General features: G+C 36.8%; 1 protein-coding gene across 9 annotated transcripts in view; it reads left to right on the top strand.

Moving 5' to 3' along the window:
* FLVCR1 (FLVCR choline and heme transporter 1) overlaps window positions 1–16,668 on the top strand; it is a 38,418-nt gene that overhangs the window by 2,778 nt on the left and 18,972 nt on the right. For 5 of the 9 annotated variants that reach the window (XR_010941267.1, XR_010941268.1, XM_067728991.1 and 2 more), the window contains exons 2-4: window positions 3,000–3,266; window positions 3,526–3,670; window positions 10,188–10,328. Coding sequence is in view for 5 of the 9 variants with exons in the window: in XM_067728991.1 (XP_067585092.1) it covers window positions 3,000–3,266; window positions 3,526–3,670; window positions 10,188–10,328 (553 nt within the window). In the remaining 4 variants the exon portion in view is untranslated. Of the gene's footprint in view, window positions 1–2,999; window positions 3,267–3,525; window positions 3,671–4,200; window positions 4,328–10,187; window positions 10,329–12,912; window positions 13,057–13,603; window positions 13,729–16,668 lie in introns of those variants that run through there. The other 4 variants (XM_067728994.1, XM_067728993.1, XR_010941270.1 and 1 more) reach the window with 3 other exon arrangements.

Here is a 16,668-nt window from a genome sequence, read left to right as displayed (position 1 = left end):
AGCAGAATTCACACTTAGGTCTGTCTGATTCCTGAATCCTGTCTTTTAACTACCCATCTACTGTGCCAAGTCTCTAACCTGAGAGAACCTTCTAAAAAAAAATTTTTTTTTAATTTTTTAGCCATGCCGCACGGCTTGCAGGATGTTAGTTCCCCAGCCAGGGATTGAACCCAGGCCCCAGCAGTGAAAGCACCAAGTCCTAACCACTGGACTGCCAGGGAATTCCTGAGAGAACCTTTTAAAACATAGATCAGACCATGTCATAGCTCTGCTTTGAACTCTCCAATGATTTCCCATAGTAATTAAAATAAAATCTAAATTCCTTACTGTGGATTACAAAACCTTACTAACATGTTTTTGCTTCCTTAAACAACACTAAGCTTGCATTTTTCATAAGGGCCTTTGCAAAAACATTCTCTCTGTCTGGAATGTTCTTCCTCCTAAGATCACATTGTTATATCCTTATTATCATTCAGCTCTCAGTTTAAATTCATTTTAAATATCATTCAGTGGCATTTCTTGAGGATCCCATTTAGAGTTGCCCAGTCACTGGCTTATTACATCATTGTACTTTAATCCTCTATGTAGTGCTTATCACTGTCTGATATATTTATGTTTATATATTAATTGTTAATTATTACTCTTCTCCGATCCCCACCATTAGGTTGTAAGTTTCATGAAATAGGCACATCGTCTGAATGTCCAGCATTCATTAGAGTGCCTGGCACGTTGTAGATTCTCCATAAAAATTTATTCAATAAATTAATGAGCTTCAGACTTATGTAGATACTGGTCAGCTGGATATTTCCACTTGACTATCCCATATGACCCCACCAATCAAAATTTACCTTGTCTCCCAGCTCATTACTCTTCATTTCCACTGCCACCATCTTAGCCTTGGCCACCCGTAGCTCTCACCTAGAGCTTGCTAACTGATTTTCCTATCTGCAGTTCTTGCTCTCTTCCCTCTATTCTCCACATTCATCCATTGTGGTCTTTCTAATGTGCACATCTGTCCTGGACACTCCCTTGCCCTCTGCAGTGTCTTCCATTGCCCTTAGGAAAAAATTCAAACTCTCTTAAGTGTCAAGTGAGACCTTCCAGTTCTGCCTCCTGCCAATTCCTCAGCATCACCTCTCTGCACAGCCTCCATTCCTCATATACAGACTTGCTCTGCTCTGAGGGGACTTGTGCACTACTTACAGTTTCTCACAAGGCCATGCTCTCTCCTTCCTTTGTACATGATGTCCCCTTGACTGGGAACATATATATATTTTTTGAATTTTATTTTATTTATTTTTTATACAGCAGGTTCTTATTAGTCATCAATTTTATACACATCAGTGTATACATGTCAATCCCAATCGCCCAATTCATCCCACCACCCCCACCCCCGCTTTCCCCCCTTGGTGTCCATACGTTTGTTCTCTACATCTGTGTCTCAATTTCTGCCCTGCAAACCGGTTCATCTGTACCATTTTTCTAGGTTCCATATATGTGTGTTAATATACGATATTTTTCTCTTTCTGACTTACTTGACTGGGAACGTTTCTATTTCACTTGGCTAACTCTAATTTCTTATTCAGATCTTTGTGCCTTCAGAAATTTTTCCTGAACCCCACGTCTATACAGGGTGCTCCTCTAAAGTACTCTCTTAGCTAAGGTGACCATATGCTCCAACTGGCCTAGAATAGTCCAGGTGTACATCTTGTCCAGTACAACTGCTCATGGGGTCCCTTTCACTCTAACTAGTGTTCTTGCTTGAATGATCAATTACATGATCTTCCCAGTCATGGCACTCTACCTCTCATCACAGTACTGCTCTTACTACACTTGTAATTACCGGTTTAACTGTCTCTATCCAGCTTTTTATAGGGAGCAAATGCAATATTTGGTAAATGTTACTTCTCTGCCTCAGCCTCCTCTTTGAAACCTATCTTGGGCCCTTCTGTCTCACCTCCGTCCCCCAAAGAATCTGAAATCTCCCTCCACTGATCCTCCTTTAATACTTTGATTTTATTTCTCTTGTTGTGATGATCATAGTCGGCCTAATTTTTTTTTTCCTGAGGTAAAATTCACATAAAAAATTAATCATTTTAAAGTGTACAGCTCAGTGGCATTTAGTACCTTCACGATGTTGTGCAGCCATCACCTATATCTGGTTCCCAAACATTTTCATCTACCCTCAGAGAAGACCCAGTTCCCACTAAGCAGTCACTCCTCATTGCCCGCTCTCTAGCCCCTGGCAACCACTAATTTGTTTTTTCACTATGGATTTCCCTAGTCTAGATATTTCATATAAATAGAATCATACAGTATGTGACCTTTTGTGTCTGGCTTCTTTCATTTAGCAAGTTTTCAAAGGTCATCCATGTTACAGCATCTATCAGTATTTCATTCTTTCTAAATAATATTTCATTGAATGGATATACCACGTTTTGTTTATCCATTCATTCATTGATAGACAATTTGCTGTTTTCCACCTTTTGGCTATTGCAAATCAGGCTGCTACGGATATTCATGCACAATATTCAATACCTGTTTTCAGTTTGGGGGTATATACCCAAGAGAGGAATTGCTAGGTCATACAGTAATTCTATGTTTAACTTTTTAAGGAACTGCCAAATTGTTTTCCATGGTGACTGCACTGTTTTACAGTCTTATTAGCAGTGTACAAGGGTTCCAATTTCTCCACATCATGACAACATTTGTTACTTTCTGTTTTTTTTAAAAAATTATAGCCATTCTAGTGGGTATGGTTTTGATTTGCATTTCCCCAATAACTAATGATATTGAGCATTTTTTCATGTACTTGTTGAACATTTATACATATTCTTTGGAGCAATGTCTATTCAGGTCTTTTGCCCATTTTTGAATTGGGATATTTGTCTTTTTGTTGTAGAGTTGTAAGAGCTCTCTATATATTCTGGATGGTAGATCTTTATCAAATATATGATTTGCAAATATTTTCTCCCATTTTGTATGTTGTCTTTTCTCAGCATTTTTTTGTGTATATGTGTGTATTTTTGTTCTCCTTTTTTTTTTTTTTTTTTTTGGCGGTACGCGGGCCTCTCACCGCTGTGGCCTCTCCCGCTGCGGAGCACAGGCTCCGGATGCGCAGGCTCAGCAGCCATGGCTCACGGGCCCAGTCGCTCCGCGGCATGTGGGATCCTCCCGGACCGGGGCACGAACCTGTGTCCCCTGCATCGGCAGGCGGACTCTCAACCACTGCGCCACCAGGGAAGCCCTTATTCTCCTTTTTTATTGTAAGTAGCCAAAGGGTAAGGAGTGTGTCTTACACAACTTTATAACAGCATCATTTGGATGGTTGGAGCTTAGTAAATGTTTATTAACTAGGGAAGACATTTGACAACAATTTTCCTTTAATGGTATGGTAAAAAGACATTAGAACATGGTGCTTTAGAGCTTACAAAAGGACCTTGCAATAGTGGTTGTCTTTATGTTGATTACTTTTTTTTCTCTTATAATAAGAAGAAAGAATTAACAGGACTGTTTATTTTACAGCTTGGAACTGCAGTTGGCTTTTTGCTGCCACCAGTTTTGGTGCCGAACACACAGAATAACACACAACTGCTGGCTTGTAATATCAGTACCATGTTTTATGGAACTTCAGCTGTCTCCACACTTTTATTTATTTTAACGGTAATTGGTAAGTGAATTATTTTCCCTAAAGCTTATATAGATAAGTGCATGACAAACATATGAAAATAAAAATAACCAACCCTGAAAATTTGTACTGGTAATATCTCAAGTGCTATTTGCTTGTTTCATTCTTGCTGTTCACTTTCTTGTTTAGGTAATGAATGCTACCGCCTAAGGCTATGTTATGGTCCGCTACATCCGTTTTAATATTGTAAAGGGTTTGAAGACTAATTCATCTCATTTGTCTCCCTACTAACTTTTCTTTCCTGATAACTGTTGGTTTCAAACATATTACCTGCCTCCTCTTTGCCTATCCGTCTATGTGTCTGCATCTTACACTAACCTCGCCAGGAACAAGTTCTTGTCGTGCTTTGAAATGATGCGAATAGGCTACAACCTTCCTTTAAATGATAAATCCTTCTAGGGATCCCCAATTTAACAGTTAACTGGATCTGAAAATGTTGACCAGTGAATGATCCTGGGCAGCAGCAAGCTGTTCAGCAGAATTTCAAACTGTGGCAACTATCTGCTTGTTAGGCCACTCCAGCAAAGCACTGCTGCCACCACTCGTCCCCGAGTCCTCTCGTCCGGGCCTGTCTCTTGAAGCAGTCAGTCAAAATCAGCTGCAAGCAGCCATCATCAGTTTGGAAGAAGGTTTGGGAAGGTCTGCTTTTTAAAGTTTATTTTTAATGGGAAACAATTTTGATTTCAGGGAAAAGAATAGGTGAGGCTTATTTAAGTAATAGAGCTGCTAACATAACTATAATATTGCCCTGTGGGCACTCAGTATATCTTAAATTGATTTGAAGAAGAAAGGAACTTTAAAGTTGAAAGGCCATCTTTCAATCATTAAAATTTATAATTAAATTTCATTATAGCTGGAGTTTTAAATTTTATATGTTAATTTTTACCATGGTTATAACAGTAATGAAAAATGCAATTTTTTTTTTATGATCACCAGATATAAAATCCTCAGTTTTCAAAGAAAATGTATGTTAAAGACTATGGAGTGTTTTGATAGAGAGGCCTTTATTTTTTTAAATTTTACTTATTTAATTATTTTATTTTATTTTTGGCTGATTTGTGTCTTCATTGCTGCACGCGGGCTTTCTCTAGTTGTGGCGAGCGGGGGCTACTCTTCGTTGCGGTACGCAGGCTTCTCATTGTGGTGGCTTCTCTTGTTGTGGAGCACAGGCTCTAGGCGTGCAGGCTTCAGTAGTTGTGGCACGTGGGCTCACTAGTTGTGGCTCGTGGACTCTAGAGCACAGGCTCAGTAGTTGTGGCGCACGGGCTTAGTTGCTCGGTGGCATGTGGGATCTTCCCGGACCAGGGCTCGAACTGGTGTCCCCTGCATTGGCAGGTGGATTCTTAACCACTGCACCACCACAGATGCCTTTAGAGATGAACTGCTGGACCCAGGGATAGGAAACTCAGCCCACATATTTTTAATTTTCCTTAAGATAATGAACAAAATATTCTCATGGTAGCATTTAAAATATTCTGACATGTCCAATCTACCTATGATTGGTTTTTATGTTTCTGTTAGGGAGTGGCATATTTGCTGTGTGCTGACTACTGAAAAAGGATAAATTATCCCTTGTACTATTTTGTCAGTTTAACAAGGTTTTAAAAGAAATCTATATTTTTAAAAAACAAATTCCTATATCTACTTTTCTGGTAGCCATATTTGATGTGCTAGATGAAGTATGAGATATAGTTTATATACATTTTGCATAAATGGATCTTCCATTAGCAATAGGGATTATTAAAATATAAAATTCTCGGGCTTCCCTGGTGGCGCAGTGGTTGAGAGTCTGCCTGCCGATGCAGGGGACACGGGTTCGTGCCCTGGTCCGGAAAGATCCCACATGCCGTGGAGCAGCTGGGCCCGTGAGCCATGGCTGCTGAGCCTGCGTGTCCGGAGCCTGTGCTCCGCAGCGGGAGAGGCCACAACAGTGAGAGGCCCGCTTACTGCAAAAAAAAAAAAAAAAAAAAAAAAGAAATATATATATATATATAATTCTCTTTCCTTTGATTGCTATGTATCTTTGCATAAATTCTGGTTTTCCTTTTTTTATCGTCTTCAATTGCTTGTCTCTTTGGAAGAAGTGAGAGTAATAGACTGTATATAAGATATCTATAGATACAAAATTATATATAAGAAAAAAAAATTATATATAAGACACATGTATTTAAACATATATATATATATGAGATGCTACAAATATAAGATTTTTATTTGTCAAAGGAGTGGGACAAAAAACATAGGTATGACCATTGGCGTATCACCCTGTATTATTTAAGAAATAAAAGAGAGCTATTCATGTACATAATTATTTACGTACTCATGGCTTATGAGTAGACAGTGGAAATGGAAATGGGGGGTGAATGGAATGGAAATAGAATAGGAAAAAAAAAAGCTCATTGTCAAGTTTTGCTTGGTGACCTATAAACTTAATCTTATGATACTAAGCATAGTATAAAAGCAAGATAATATACAGTTGTGATATGAAAGTCTAGGTTGAAAATTGTGACGTTTAAATTAAAAATTTACCTGTTTTCCTTATACCTAAATATTTGCTATTAAGGAAAATATGGATTATTTTAAAAATCCTAACTTTCTTATAGTTCCTTAATTACTAAGAGACAATGCTACTTCCTTCTAAATTCTACCCATACATATTTTGGAAGCCCGATCAAATCTTATAAAATAATTTAGTTTTGTGCTGATGCTTTTCAGCAATGTGACATATACCAAACTGGTATTCAGAAGTCTTCCTAAAATACTAACTTGAGGAGGGTTCATGTCATGTAATCCTATTACCCTCCCTAAGTGTAATCCATCTAACATTTCTAGGAATTAAGCCCAACCTTCCACTGAATTTCACGCTAATACCCCATTCTTATTGGGAGAATACTATTACAGTCTCTAACATTTGATTGATATGTACCAAACATGTTTAAAAGCACAACTGCATGCTATATTTCATTTAATCCTCAAAGCCCTATAAGGGCGGTACTATTATTATCATTCCCATTTTATAAATGAGGAAACTGGGCACAGAATTTAAGTAAATTTAACTTACCCATGGTCACAGTTAGTATATAAATGCTAAAGATGAAATTTGAGCCTGGGCAATCTAACTCCATTAATAAAATGTTACATATACAAATATATCATTTTAATTTTTACTTAGTCTGATTATTTGTTTCAATTCCTCTTGTATAAGTGGTAATGCCGTTGTATTTGAAAGCTGTTCTTTTTATGCAGAGCAGTAAACTATATCACTTAAGTATGTCAGTTAAAATCCTTATCATCCTGATTCACTAAAATGAGTGGATGACAGAAACCAAAAGTAATGGCAGTCAAAATATTTAATATTAAGGTATTTAAATACATGAGTATAAAACATGCATGTATAATTTTATTTTTGATTCTTATATTCAGGATATTTATATATTGGCTCCTATTATAAATTGTTAATAGAAGTACGTTTTACTTAGTGTATAAGAATTTCAAGCCCTGAGAAAAGTCTGATTTTATTTTATTTTTAAATATTTATTTATTTATTTATGTTTGGCTGCACTGCACAGCATGTGGAATCTTAGTTCCCTGACCAGGGATCCAACCTGTACCCCCTGCGGTGGAAGCCAAGTCCTAACCACTGGACTGCCAGGGAATTCCCTGAAAAGTCTCTGATTTTTAAAAATAAATATTCCTCAAAAAGACAATGTATTTTGTGTAGTACTCAATAATTACAAAATTCTTTTACACATATCATGTAGTCCTCATACCAGCTTGTTGTTATTATCTCCATTTTATGAATGAGAAAGCAATAGCTGAGAAGCAGGAATTGATTTCTTCGAGTCATATAGTGAGATGAGGCAGAGCCAGGATTCAAACTTGTGTTTGTCTTATAATAAATTAATATGTGTAATGTCCGCTTGAATCACAAAAGCACAAATAATGAAATCAAAAGATAATATTATAACCTGATTTCAAAAAATAGAAGTGGTCCTAAACACAATAGATTTGTTATTTATTCATCATGGGAGAAAAAGTTTGAATGTGGTGCCCAAAATCCTTTGGCTACTTTCCATTCCTATTGCTAAGGGTGGAGAATAACTTTTACTAATTAATTATTTTATTAGTTAATTATTTTATTTGCACAACTTTTTGGTGGGGAGAAGAGAAGTTAGAAGTCTATTTTTCGGTTTCAAAGGAGAAAGAAAAAGCCATATTTCATCCTTTGAAAGGAGCAATGAGGCGTAAACAGGGTCATAGACCAATGGTTTTTTTGTTCCTCTTTTTTTTTTTTTTCTTTATAGACTTAAGCCTGACTTTACTATATTGTGTAGCTGGTAGATAAAATCTTGATTTTGTCCAAGAAAGCAGTTAACTTCCTGAAACTAAGACATAACACTTGTATTCAGAAAACAAGTCTAATGGAATTAAAGACTACCAGAACTTGTTTTTATTTTGCATTTGAGTTCAGATCTGAGCCATTTAGACTTATTTTATTGTAGTAAATAAAAATCTAAGTAAGAGACTTAGGACTCATTCAATACCCATGACTACGTTGTAAGCATAGTTTTTACATTCTGAAACTTTGTTTTACAACATGTGAGTTCTGTTTTACCAATATTAATAAAGAGAGATATCTCCTATCTTAACTAGGATGCAAAGAGACTTTCAGGGGAGGACAACAGGCGTCCTCAACAGTGCAAGGAGCAGATAGGGTGAAAGGAAGGGGAGGGATTGCAACCACTTAAAACGTTTTATGTCTACCAGTCCTCCAATATAAGGATATTAAAAAGTAAATATGAGTTATGTCTCCGCTTCAATTAGTTGTAAGACCTATAAAAATAGAAGTCTAGTTGTTGTTTTATTTATATCATAATTAATCCATGTTTTGGTGAGCAAAGAGCTGTAATTTTTTATTTTTAGCAGCAAACAGGAGAATTAAGAGAATTACAATATTGTGTGCAAGTTTTAAGAATCATTTCTTGCTTTTGCAGTGATTTTCAAACCTGGCTGAGCGTTGAGTTTTGTGTAATACAGTTCTAAGGTTCTGTTCTGGAGGTTCTGATTCACTGAGCCTTCTCTAGAATCCCCAAATCTGTATTTTTAAAAAATTTCTACATGATTACAGTTGACAGTCAGGTCCATCAGATCTAGACCACTTTCAAACTACAAAGCAGGCTGCTTTGTTGGAAGAAAGAAATAGCCACTATTTAAAAAGAGAGAGAGAGAAAGAGAAGGAGGAAATTCTAATATTTTAGAAAATATTACTTTCTTCTGAATCCATTTACCTTCTTTTTGGCTTTTGAATTTACCCTACTTTATTGATTCTGAAGTGTACATGTTTTTCATGGCGTCTCTGAAATTGAGGTGCCTTTAGTAATCAGTCAATGGCGTCTAAGATGAATAAGTTCTAGAGATATGCTGTATAACATTATGCCTATAGTTAACAATACTTATTGTACACTTAAAAGTTTGTTAAGAGGGTAGATTTCAAGTTAAATGTTCTTATCACAATAAAAAAAATCAATGGCATGTAACACTGGTGTCAATTCAGGTATGGTTATGTGAAAACCTTCTGCTGATGCCTGCCAAGATCATTAAGTGCCAGCCTCAGACCATTTTAGATTCAGTGAAATACAGCATTTTTCCTGTATGTATTTGAGTTTAAAATTTTGAGTCAGTACTAAAACTGGATTTTAATTTTTGATGTACCACTCTTAGCAGGTCAGATCTTCTATCAGAAAGTCTTGACTCCTGGCTAGCCATACCCTACAGAAATCTCTGCCTAGCCATCTATGGCAGGAAATTAGTAGATCCTTCCCTGCCCAGCAAAAGGGCAGTCTCTAAATATCTGGCTGAGAAGGCTGTGCGATCTTTCTCTAACTACATAGTAATGGGCAGTGCTAGAACTTACAGTATCAGAAACTATGTATCACACTTTTATGTCTCCCAGCTCTACCCCTAGATTTTCCATATGCAGCTGAAGTGAGTCAGCAAGCAGGACCTAGCTCTGCTCCCATGAATCCACATGGACCTTTTCAGTTCTAGAGGGGTAATTGCATCAAATGATAAACTTTCTATCAAATTTCAGAAGAAAATAGGTACTAACTCAAGACAGTCCTCTAAAAGCTCAATTTACTGGCTTGCTCATATCTGATATTACCTCTAATTACGGATTGAACCAAATTTAGAAATAGAATTGTTGAATACTTAATATAATAAAAATTAATCTTGCTTAACTAAAAACAGAATAATCACTGGGCAAAATTGTGTCATAGTATTGATGGTTTTACAGTTCAGTTCTGTGAATTGGCCAAATCTCTGAGTTTTAGTCCATCTCAGAGGGTTGAGATGATAATATCAAACTATTCTTCACTTAGAAATTAGTGAAAATGAAAAGCCTTACTATAAAAGACTTTTACTACCTTTTTAAACTTAATTTAGTCTGCTCACTAAAGAAGACTTGTATATTGAATTATCTTTTCATGTATGTTTCCAGCATTCAAAGAAAAACCTCAGTATCCACCAAGCCAGGCTCAAGCAGTTCTCCAAGACAGTCCCCCTGGAGAGTATTCCTATGGGAAATCAATAAGGAACCTATTTAAAAATATTCCTTTTGTCCTTCTATTGATCACTTATGGTAAGTAGTTTTATTTTTGTTGATGTCTGTGTAAACCTTTGAGCATTACAGATTATTTTCTTATAATCTAGTGGTTTGAGCTAGATTATTATTATTGTTATATAATATTATTAATATATAATAATATATTAATATTAATAATAGTATATCATTAATGTATATTATATTATATTATATTATTATTATTTTCTTATAATCTAGTGCTTTGAGCTTTAATTAATGAGATAATGAGATAGGTTTATTAACTCTATAATAATAGCATAGTCGTAAACTTAAATTTTTAACCAAAAGCAAAAACTTCAGAATGGATTTCCTTACATGTTTTTAGAACAAAAAAAATTGGTGGGTATTAGAGAAGCACTCGTGTTTTTTTTGCGGTACGCGGGCCTCTCACTGTTGTGGCCTCTCCTGCTGCAAAGCACAGGCTCCGGACGCGCAGGCTCATCGGCCATGGCTCACGGGCCCAGCCGCTCCGCGGCATATGGGATCTTCCCGGACAGGGGCACGAGCCCGTGTCCCCTGCATCGGCAGGTGGACTCCCAACCACTGCGCCACCAGGGAAGCCTGAAGCACTCGTTTTTTAAAAAATTTTATTTAATTAAAAAAAGTTTTTTTATACAGCAGTTCTTATTAGTCATCCATTTTATACATATTACTGTATATATGTCAATCCCAATCTCTCAATTCATCACACCACCACCCTCCCCCGCCACTTCCCCCCTTGGTGTACATACGTTTGTTCTCTACATCTGTGTCTCTATTTCTGCCCTGAAACCAGTTCATCTGTACCATTTTTCTAGGTTCCACATATATGCGTTAATATACGATATTTGTTTTTCTCTTTCTGACTTACTTCACTCTGTATGACAGTCTCTAGATCCATCCACGTCTCTACAAATGACCCAATTGCATTCCTTTTAATGGCTGAGTAATATTCCATTGTATATGTGTACTACATCTTCTTTATCCATTCGTCTGTCTATGGGCATTTAGGTTGCTTCCATGACCTGGCTATTGTAAATAGTGCTGCAGTGAACATTGGGGTGCATGTGTCTTTTTGAATTATGCTTTTCTCTGGGTATATGGCCAGTACTGGAATTGCTGGATCATATGGTAATTCTGTTTTTAGTCTTTTAAGGAACCTCCATACTGTTCTCCATAGTGGCTGTATCAATTTACATTCCCACCAGCAATGCAAGAGGGTTCCCTTTTCTCCACACCCTCTCCAGCATTTGTTTGTAGATTTTCTGATGATGCCCATTCTAACCAGTATGAGGTAATACCTTATTGTAGTTTTGATTTGCATTTCTCTAATAATTAGTGAAGTTGAGCAGCTTTTCATGTGCTTCTTGGCCATCTGTATGTCTTCTTTGGAGAAATGTCTATTTCGGTCTTCTGCCCATTTTTTGATTGGGTTTTTTTTTTTTTTAATATTGAGCTGCATGAGCTGTTTATATATTTTGGAGATTAATCCTTTCTCCATTGATTCATTTGCAAATATTTCCTCCCATTCTGAGAGTTGTCTTTTTGTCTTTTTTATAGTTTCGTTTTTGCTGTGCAAAAGCTTTTAAGTTATATTAGGTTCCATTTGTTTATTTTTATTTCCATTACTCTAGGAGGTGGATCAAAAAAGCTCTTGCTGTGATTTATGTCAAAGAGTTTTCTTCCTGTGTTTTCCTCTAAGAGTTTTATAGTGTCCAGCCTTACATTTAGGTCTCTAATCCATATTGAATTTATTTTTGTGTATGGTGTTAGGGAGTGTTCTATTTCATTCTTTTACATGTAGCTGTCCAGTTCTCCCAGCACCACTTATTGAAGAGACTGTCTTTTCTCCATTTTATATCCTTGCCTCCTTTGTCATGGATTAGTTGACCATAGGTGCGTGGGTTTACCTCTGGGATTTCTATCCTGTTCCATTGATCTATGTTTCTGTTTTTGTACCAGTACCATATTGTCTTGATTACTGTAGCTTTGTAATATAGTCTGAAGTTGGGGAGTCTCATTCCTCCATCTCCGTTTTTTCCGTCAAGACTGCTTTGGCTATTTGGGGTCGTTTGTGTCTCTATACACATTTTAAGATTTTTGTTCTAGTTCTGTAAAAAATATCACTGGTAATTTGATAAGGACTGCATTGAATCTGTGGATTACTTTGGGTAGTATAGTCATTTTCACAATATTGATTCTTCCAATCCAAGAACGTGGTATATCTCTCCATCTGTTTGTGTCATCTTTGACTTCTTTCATCAGTGTCTTATAGTTTTCTGAATATAGTTCTTTTACCTTCTTAGGTACGTTTATTCCTAGGTATTTTATACTTTTTGTTGCAGTGGTGAATGCGATTGTTCTCTTAATTTCTTTTTCTGATCTTTTGTTGTTAGTGTGTAGGACTGCAAGAGATTTCTGTGCATCAGTTTTGTATCCTGCAACTTTACCAAATTCATTGATTAGCTCTAGTAGTTTTGGTGGCATCTTTAGGATTCTCTATGTATAGTATCATGTCATCTGCAAACAGTGACAGTTTTACTTCTTCTTTTCCAATTTGTATTCCTTTTATTTCTTTTTCTTCTCTGATTGCCATGGCTAGGACTTCCAAAACTATGTTGAATAATCGTGGCGAGAGTGGACATCCTTGTCTTCTTCCTGATCTTAGAGGAAATGCTTTCAGTTTTACACCATTGAAAATGATGTTTGCTGTGGGTTTGTCCTATATGGCGTTTATTATGTTGAGGTAGGTTCCCTCTATTCGCACTTTCTGGAGAGTTTTTATCATAAATGGGTGTTGAATTTTGTCAAAAGCTTTTTCTGCATCTATTGAGATGATCATATGGTTTTTATTCTTCAATTTGTTAATATAGTGTATGACATTGATTGCTTTGCATATAGTGAAGAATCCTTGTATCCCTGGGATAAATTCCACTTGATCATGTTGTATGAGTCTTTTAATGTGTTGTTGGATTCTGTTTGCTAGTATTTTGTTGAGGATTTTTGCATGTATATTCATTAGTGATATTGGTGTGTAATTTTCTTTTTTTGTAGTATCATTGTCTGAGTTTGGTATCAGGGTGATGGTGGCCTCATAGAATGAGTTTGGGAGTGTTCCTTTCTCTGCAATTTTTTGGAAGAATTTGAGAAGGATAAGTGTTAGCTCTTCTCTAAATGTTTGATAGAATTCACCTGTGAAGTCATCTGGTCCTGGACTTTTGTTTGTTGGAAGATTTTTAATCACAGTTTCAATGTTTTGTTTTGTTTTGTTTTGTTTTGTTTTGTTTTTGCAGTACGTGGGCTTCTCACTGTCGTGGCCTCTCCTGTTGCGGGGCACAGGCTCCGGACACGCAGGCTCAGCGGCCATGGCTCACGGGCCTAGCCACTCCGTGGCATGTGGGATCTTCCCGGACCAGGGCATGAACCCGTGTCCCCTGCATCGGCAGGTAGACTCTCAACCACTGCGCCACCAGGGAAGCACCACAGTTTCAATTTTATTACTTGTGATTGGTCTGTTCATATTTTGTATTTCTTCCTGGTTCAGTCTTGGAAGGTTATACCTTTCTAAGAATTTGTCCATTTCTTCCAGGTTGTCCATTTTATTGGCATAGAGTTGCTTGTAGCAGTCTCTTAGGCTGCTTTGTATTTCTGCAGTGTCCGTTGTAACTTCTCCTTTTTCATGTCTAATTTTATTGATTGAGTCCTCTCCCTCTTTTTCTTTTTTTTTTTTTTTTTATTTTTTTATTTTTTTTTTCTCTCCCTCTTTTTCTTGATGAGTCTGGCTAAAAGTTTATCAATTTTGTTTATCTTCTCAATGAACCATATTTTAATTTTATTGATCTTTGCTATTGTTTTCTTTGTTTCTATTTCATTTATTTCTGCTCTGATCTTTATGATTTCTTTCCTTCTACTAACTTTGGGTTTTGTTTGTTCTTCTTTCTCTAGTTCCTTTAGGTGTAAGGTTAAATTGTTTATTTGAGATTTTTCTTGCTTCTTGAGGTAGGCTTATATTGCTATAAACTTCCCTCTTAGAACTGCTTTTGCTGCATCCCATAGGTTTTGAGTCATTGTGTTTTTATTGTCATTTGTTTGTAGGTATTTTCTTATTTCCTCTTTGATTTCTTCAGTGATCTCTTGGTTATTAAGTAGTGTATTAGTTAGCCTCCATGTGTTTGTATTTTTTATGTTTTTTCCCCTGTAATTGGTTTCTAATCTCATAGCATTGTGGTCAGAAAAGATGCTTGATATGATTTCTATTTTCTTAAATTTACTGAGGCTTGATTTGTGACCCAAGATGTGATCTATCCTGGAGAATGTTCTGTGTGCACTTGAGAAGGAAGTGTAATTTGCAGTTTTTGGATGGAATGTCCTATAAATATCAATTAAATCTATCTGGTCTATTGTGTAATTTAAAGCTTGTGTTTCCTTATTAATTTTCTGTCTGGATGATGTGTCCATTGGTGTAAGTGAGGTGTTATTAAAGTCCCACACTTTTATTGTGTTACTCTCGATTTCCTCTTTTATAGCTGTTAGCATTTGCCTTATGTATTGAGGTGCTCCTCTTTGGGTGCATATATATTTATAATTGTAATGTCTTCTTCTTGGATTTGTCCCTTGATCATCATGTAGTGTCCTTCCTTGTCTCTTTTTTTCTTTTTTTTTTAGCGGTACGTGGGCCTGTCACTGTTGTGGCCTCTCCCATTGTGGAGCCAGGCTCCGGACACACAGGCTCAGCGGCCATGGCTCATGGGCCCAGCCGCTGCGCGGCATGTGGGACCTTCCCGCACCGGGGCACGAACCTGTGTCCCCTGCATCGGCAGGCAGACTCTCAACCACTGCGCCACCAGGGAAGCCCCTTCCTTGTCTCTTGTAACATTCTTTATTTTAAAGTCTATTTTATCTGATATGAGTATTGCTACTCCAGCTTTCTTTTGATTTCCATTTGCTTGGAATATCTTTTTCCATTCCCTCACTTTCAGTCTGTATGTGTCCCTAGGTCTGAAGTGGGTCTCTTGTAGATAGCATATATATGGGTCTTATTTTTGTATCCATTCAGTGAGCCTGTGCCTTTTGGTTGGAGCACTTAATCCATTCACGTTTAAGGTAATTATCGATATGTTTGTTTTCTTAATTGTTTTGTGTTTGTTTTTGTAGGTCCTTTTTGTCTTTTGTGTTTTCCACTTAAAGAAGTTCCTTTAGCATTTGTTGTAGAGCTGGTTTGGTGGTGCTGAATTCTCTGAGCCTTTCCTTGTCTGTAAAGCTTTTGATTCCTCCGTCGAATCTGAATGAGATCCTTGCCGGGTAGAGTAATCTTGGTTGTACGTTCTTTCCTTTCATCGCTTTAAATATATCGTGCCACTCCATTCTGGCTTGTAGAGTTTCTGCTGAGAAATCAATTGTTAACCTTATGGGGGTTCTCTTGTATATTATTTGTCGTTTTTCCCTTGTTGCTTTTAATAATTTTTCTTTGTCTTTAATTTTTGTCAGTTTGATTACTATGTGTCTCGGCATGTTTCTCTTTGGGTTTATCCTGCCTGGGACTCTCTGTGCTTCCCGGACTTGGGTGGCTATTTCCTTTCCCATGTTAGGGAAGTTTTCAACTATAATCTCTTCAAATATTTTCTCAGGTCCTTTCTTTCTCTCTTCTCCTTCTGGGACCCCTATAATGAGAATGTTGGTGCGTTTAATGTTGTCCCACAGGTCTCTTAGGCTGTCTTCATTTGTTTTCTTTTTTTTTTTCTTTATTCTGTTCCGCGGCAGTGAATTCCACCATTCTGTCTTCCAGTTCACTTATCTGTTCTTCTGCCTCAATTATTCTGCTATTGATTCCTTCTAGTGTATTTTTCTTTTCAATTATTGTATTGTCATCTCTGTTTGTTCTTTAATTCTTCTAGGTGTTTGTTCTTTAACTCTTCTAGGTCCTTGTTAAACATTTCTTGCATCTTCTTGATCTCCATTCTTTTTCCGAGGTCCTGGATCATCTTCACTACCATTATTCTGAATTCTTTTTCTGGAAGGTTGCCTACCTTCAGTTCATTTAATTGTTTTTCTGGGGTTTTATCTTGTTCCTTCATCTGGTACAAAGTACTCTGCCTTTTCATTTTGTCTATCTTTCTGTGAATGTGGTTTTCGTTCCAGAGGCTGCAGGATTGTAGTTCTTGTTTCTGCTGTCTGCCAGCGCTGTCTTCTTTTGTGAGTTCTCCCAGGGTACTTTAGGTCCTTTATAAATTATAGTTGTGACCACCATAAGCATATGCAAAGTGTCATCAATAATTCCTTTCTTTGACCCCGTGCAAACTGTCATCTATTTTGACTACTGTATCAACGTCTCATCCTTCTAGGTCTTTCAGCATAGCAG

Source organism: Pseudorca crassidens, chromosome 2 (assembly GCF_039906515.1).
Source record: "Pseudorca crassidens isolate mPseCra1 chromosome 2, mPseCra1.hap1, whole genome shotgun sequence".
Taxonomy (NCBI): Eukaryota; Metazoa; Chordata; class Mammalia; order Artiodactyla; family Delphinidae; genus Pseudorca; species Pseudorca crassidens.
This window is presented reverse-complemented; position numbering and strand designations above follow the sequence as displayed.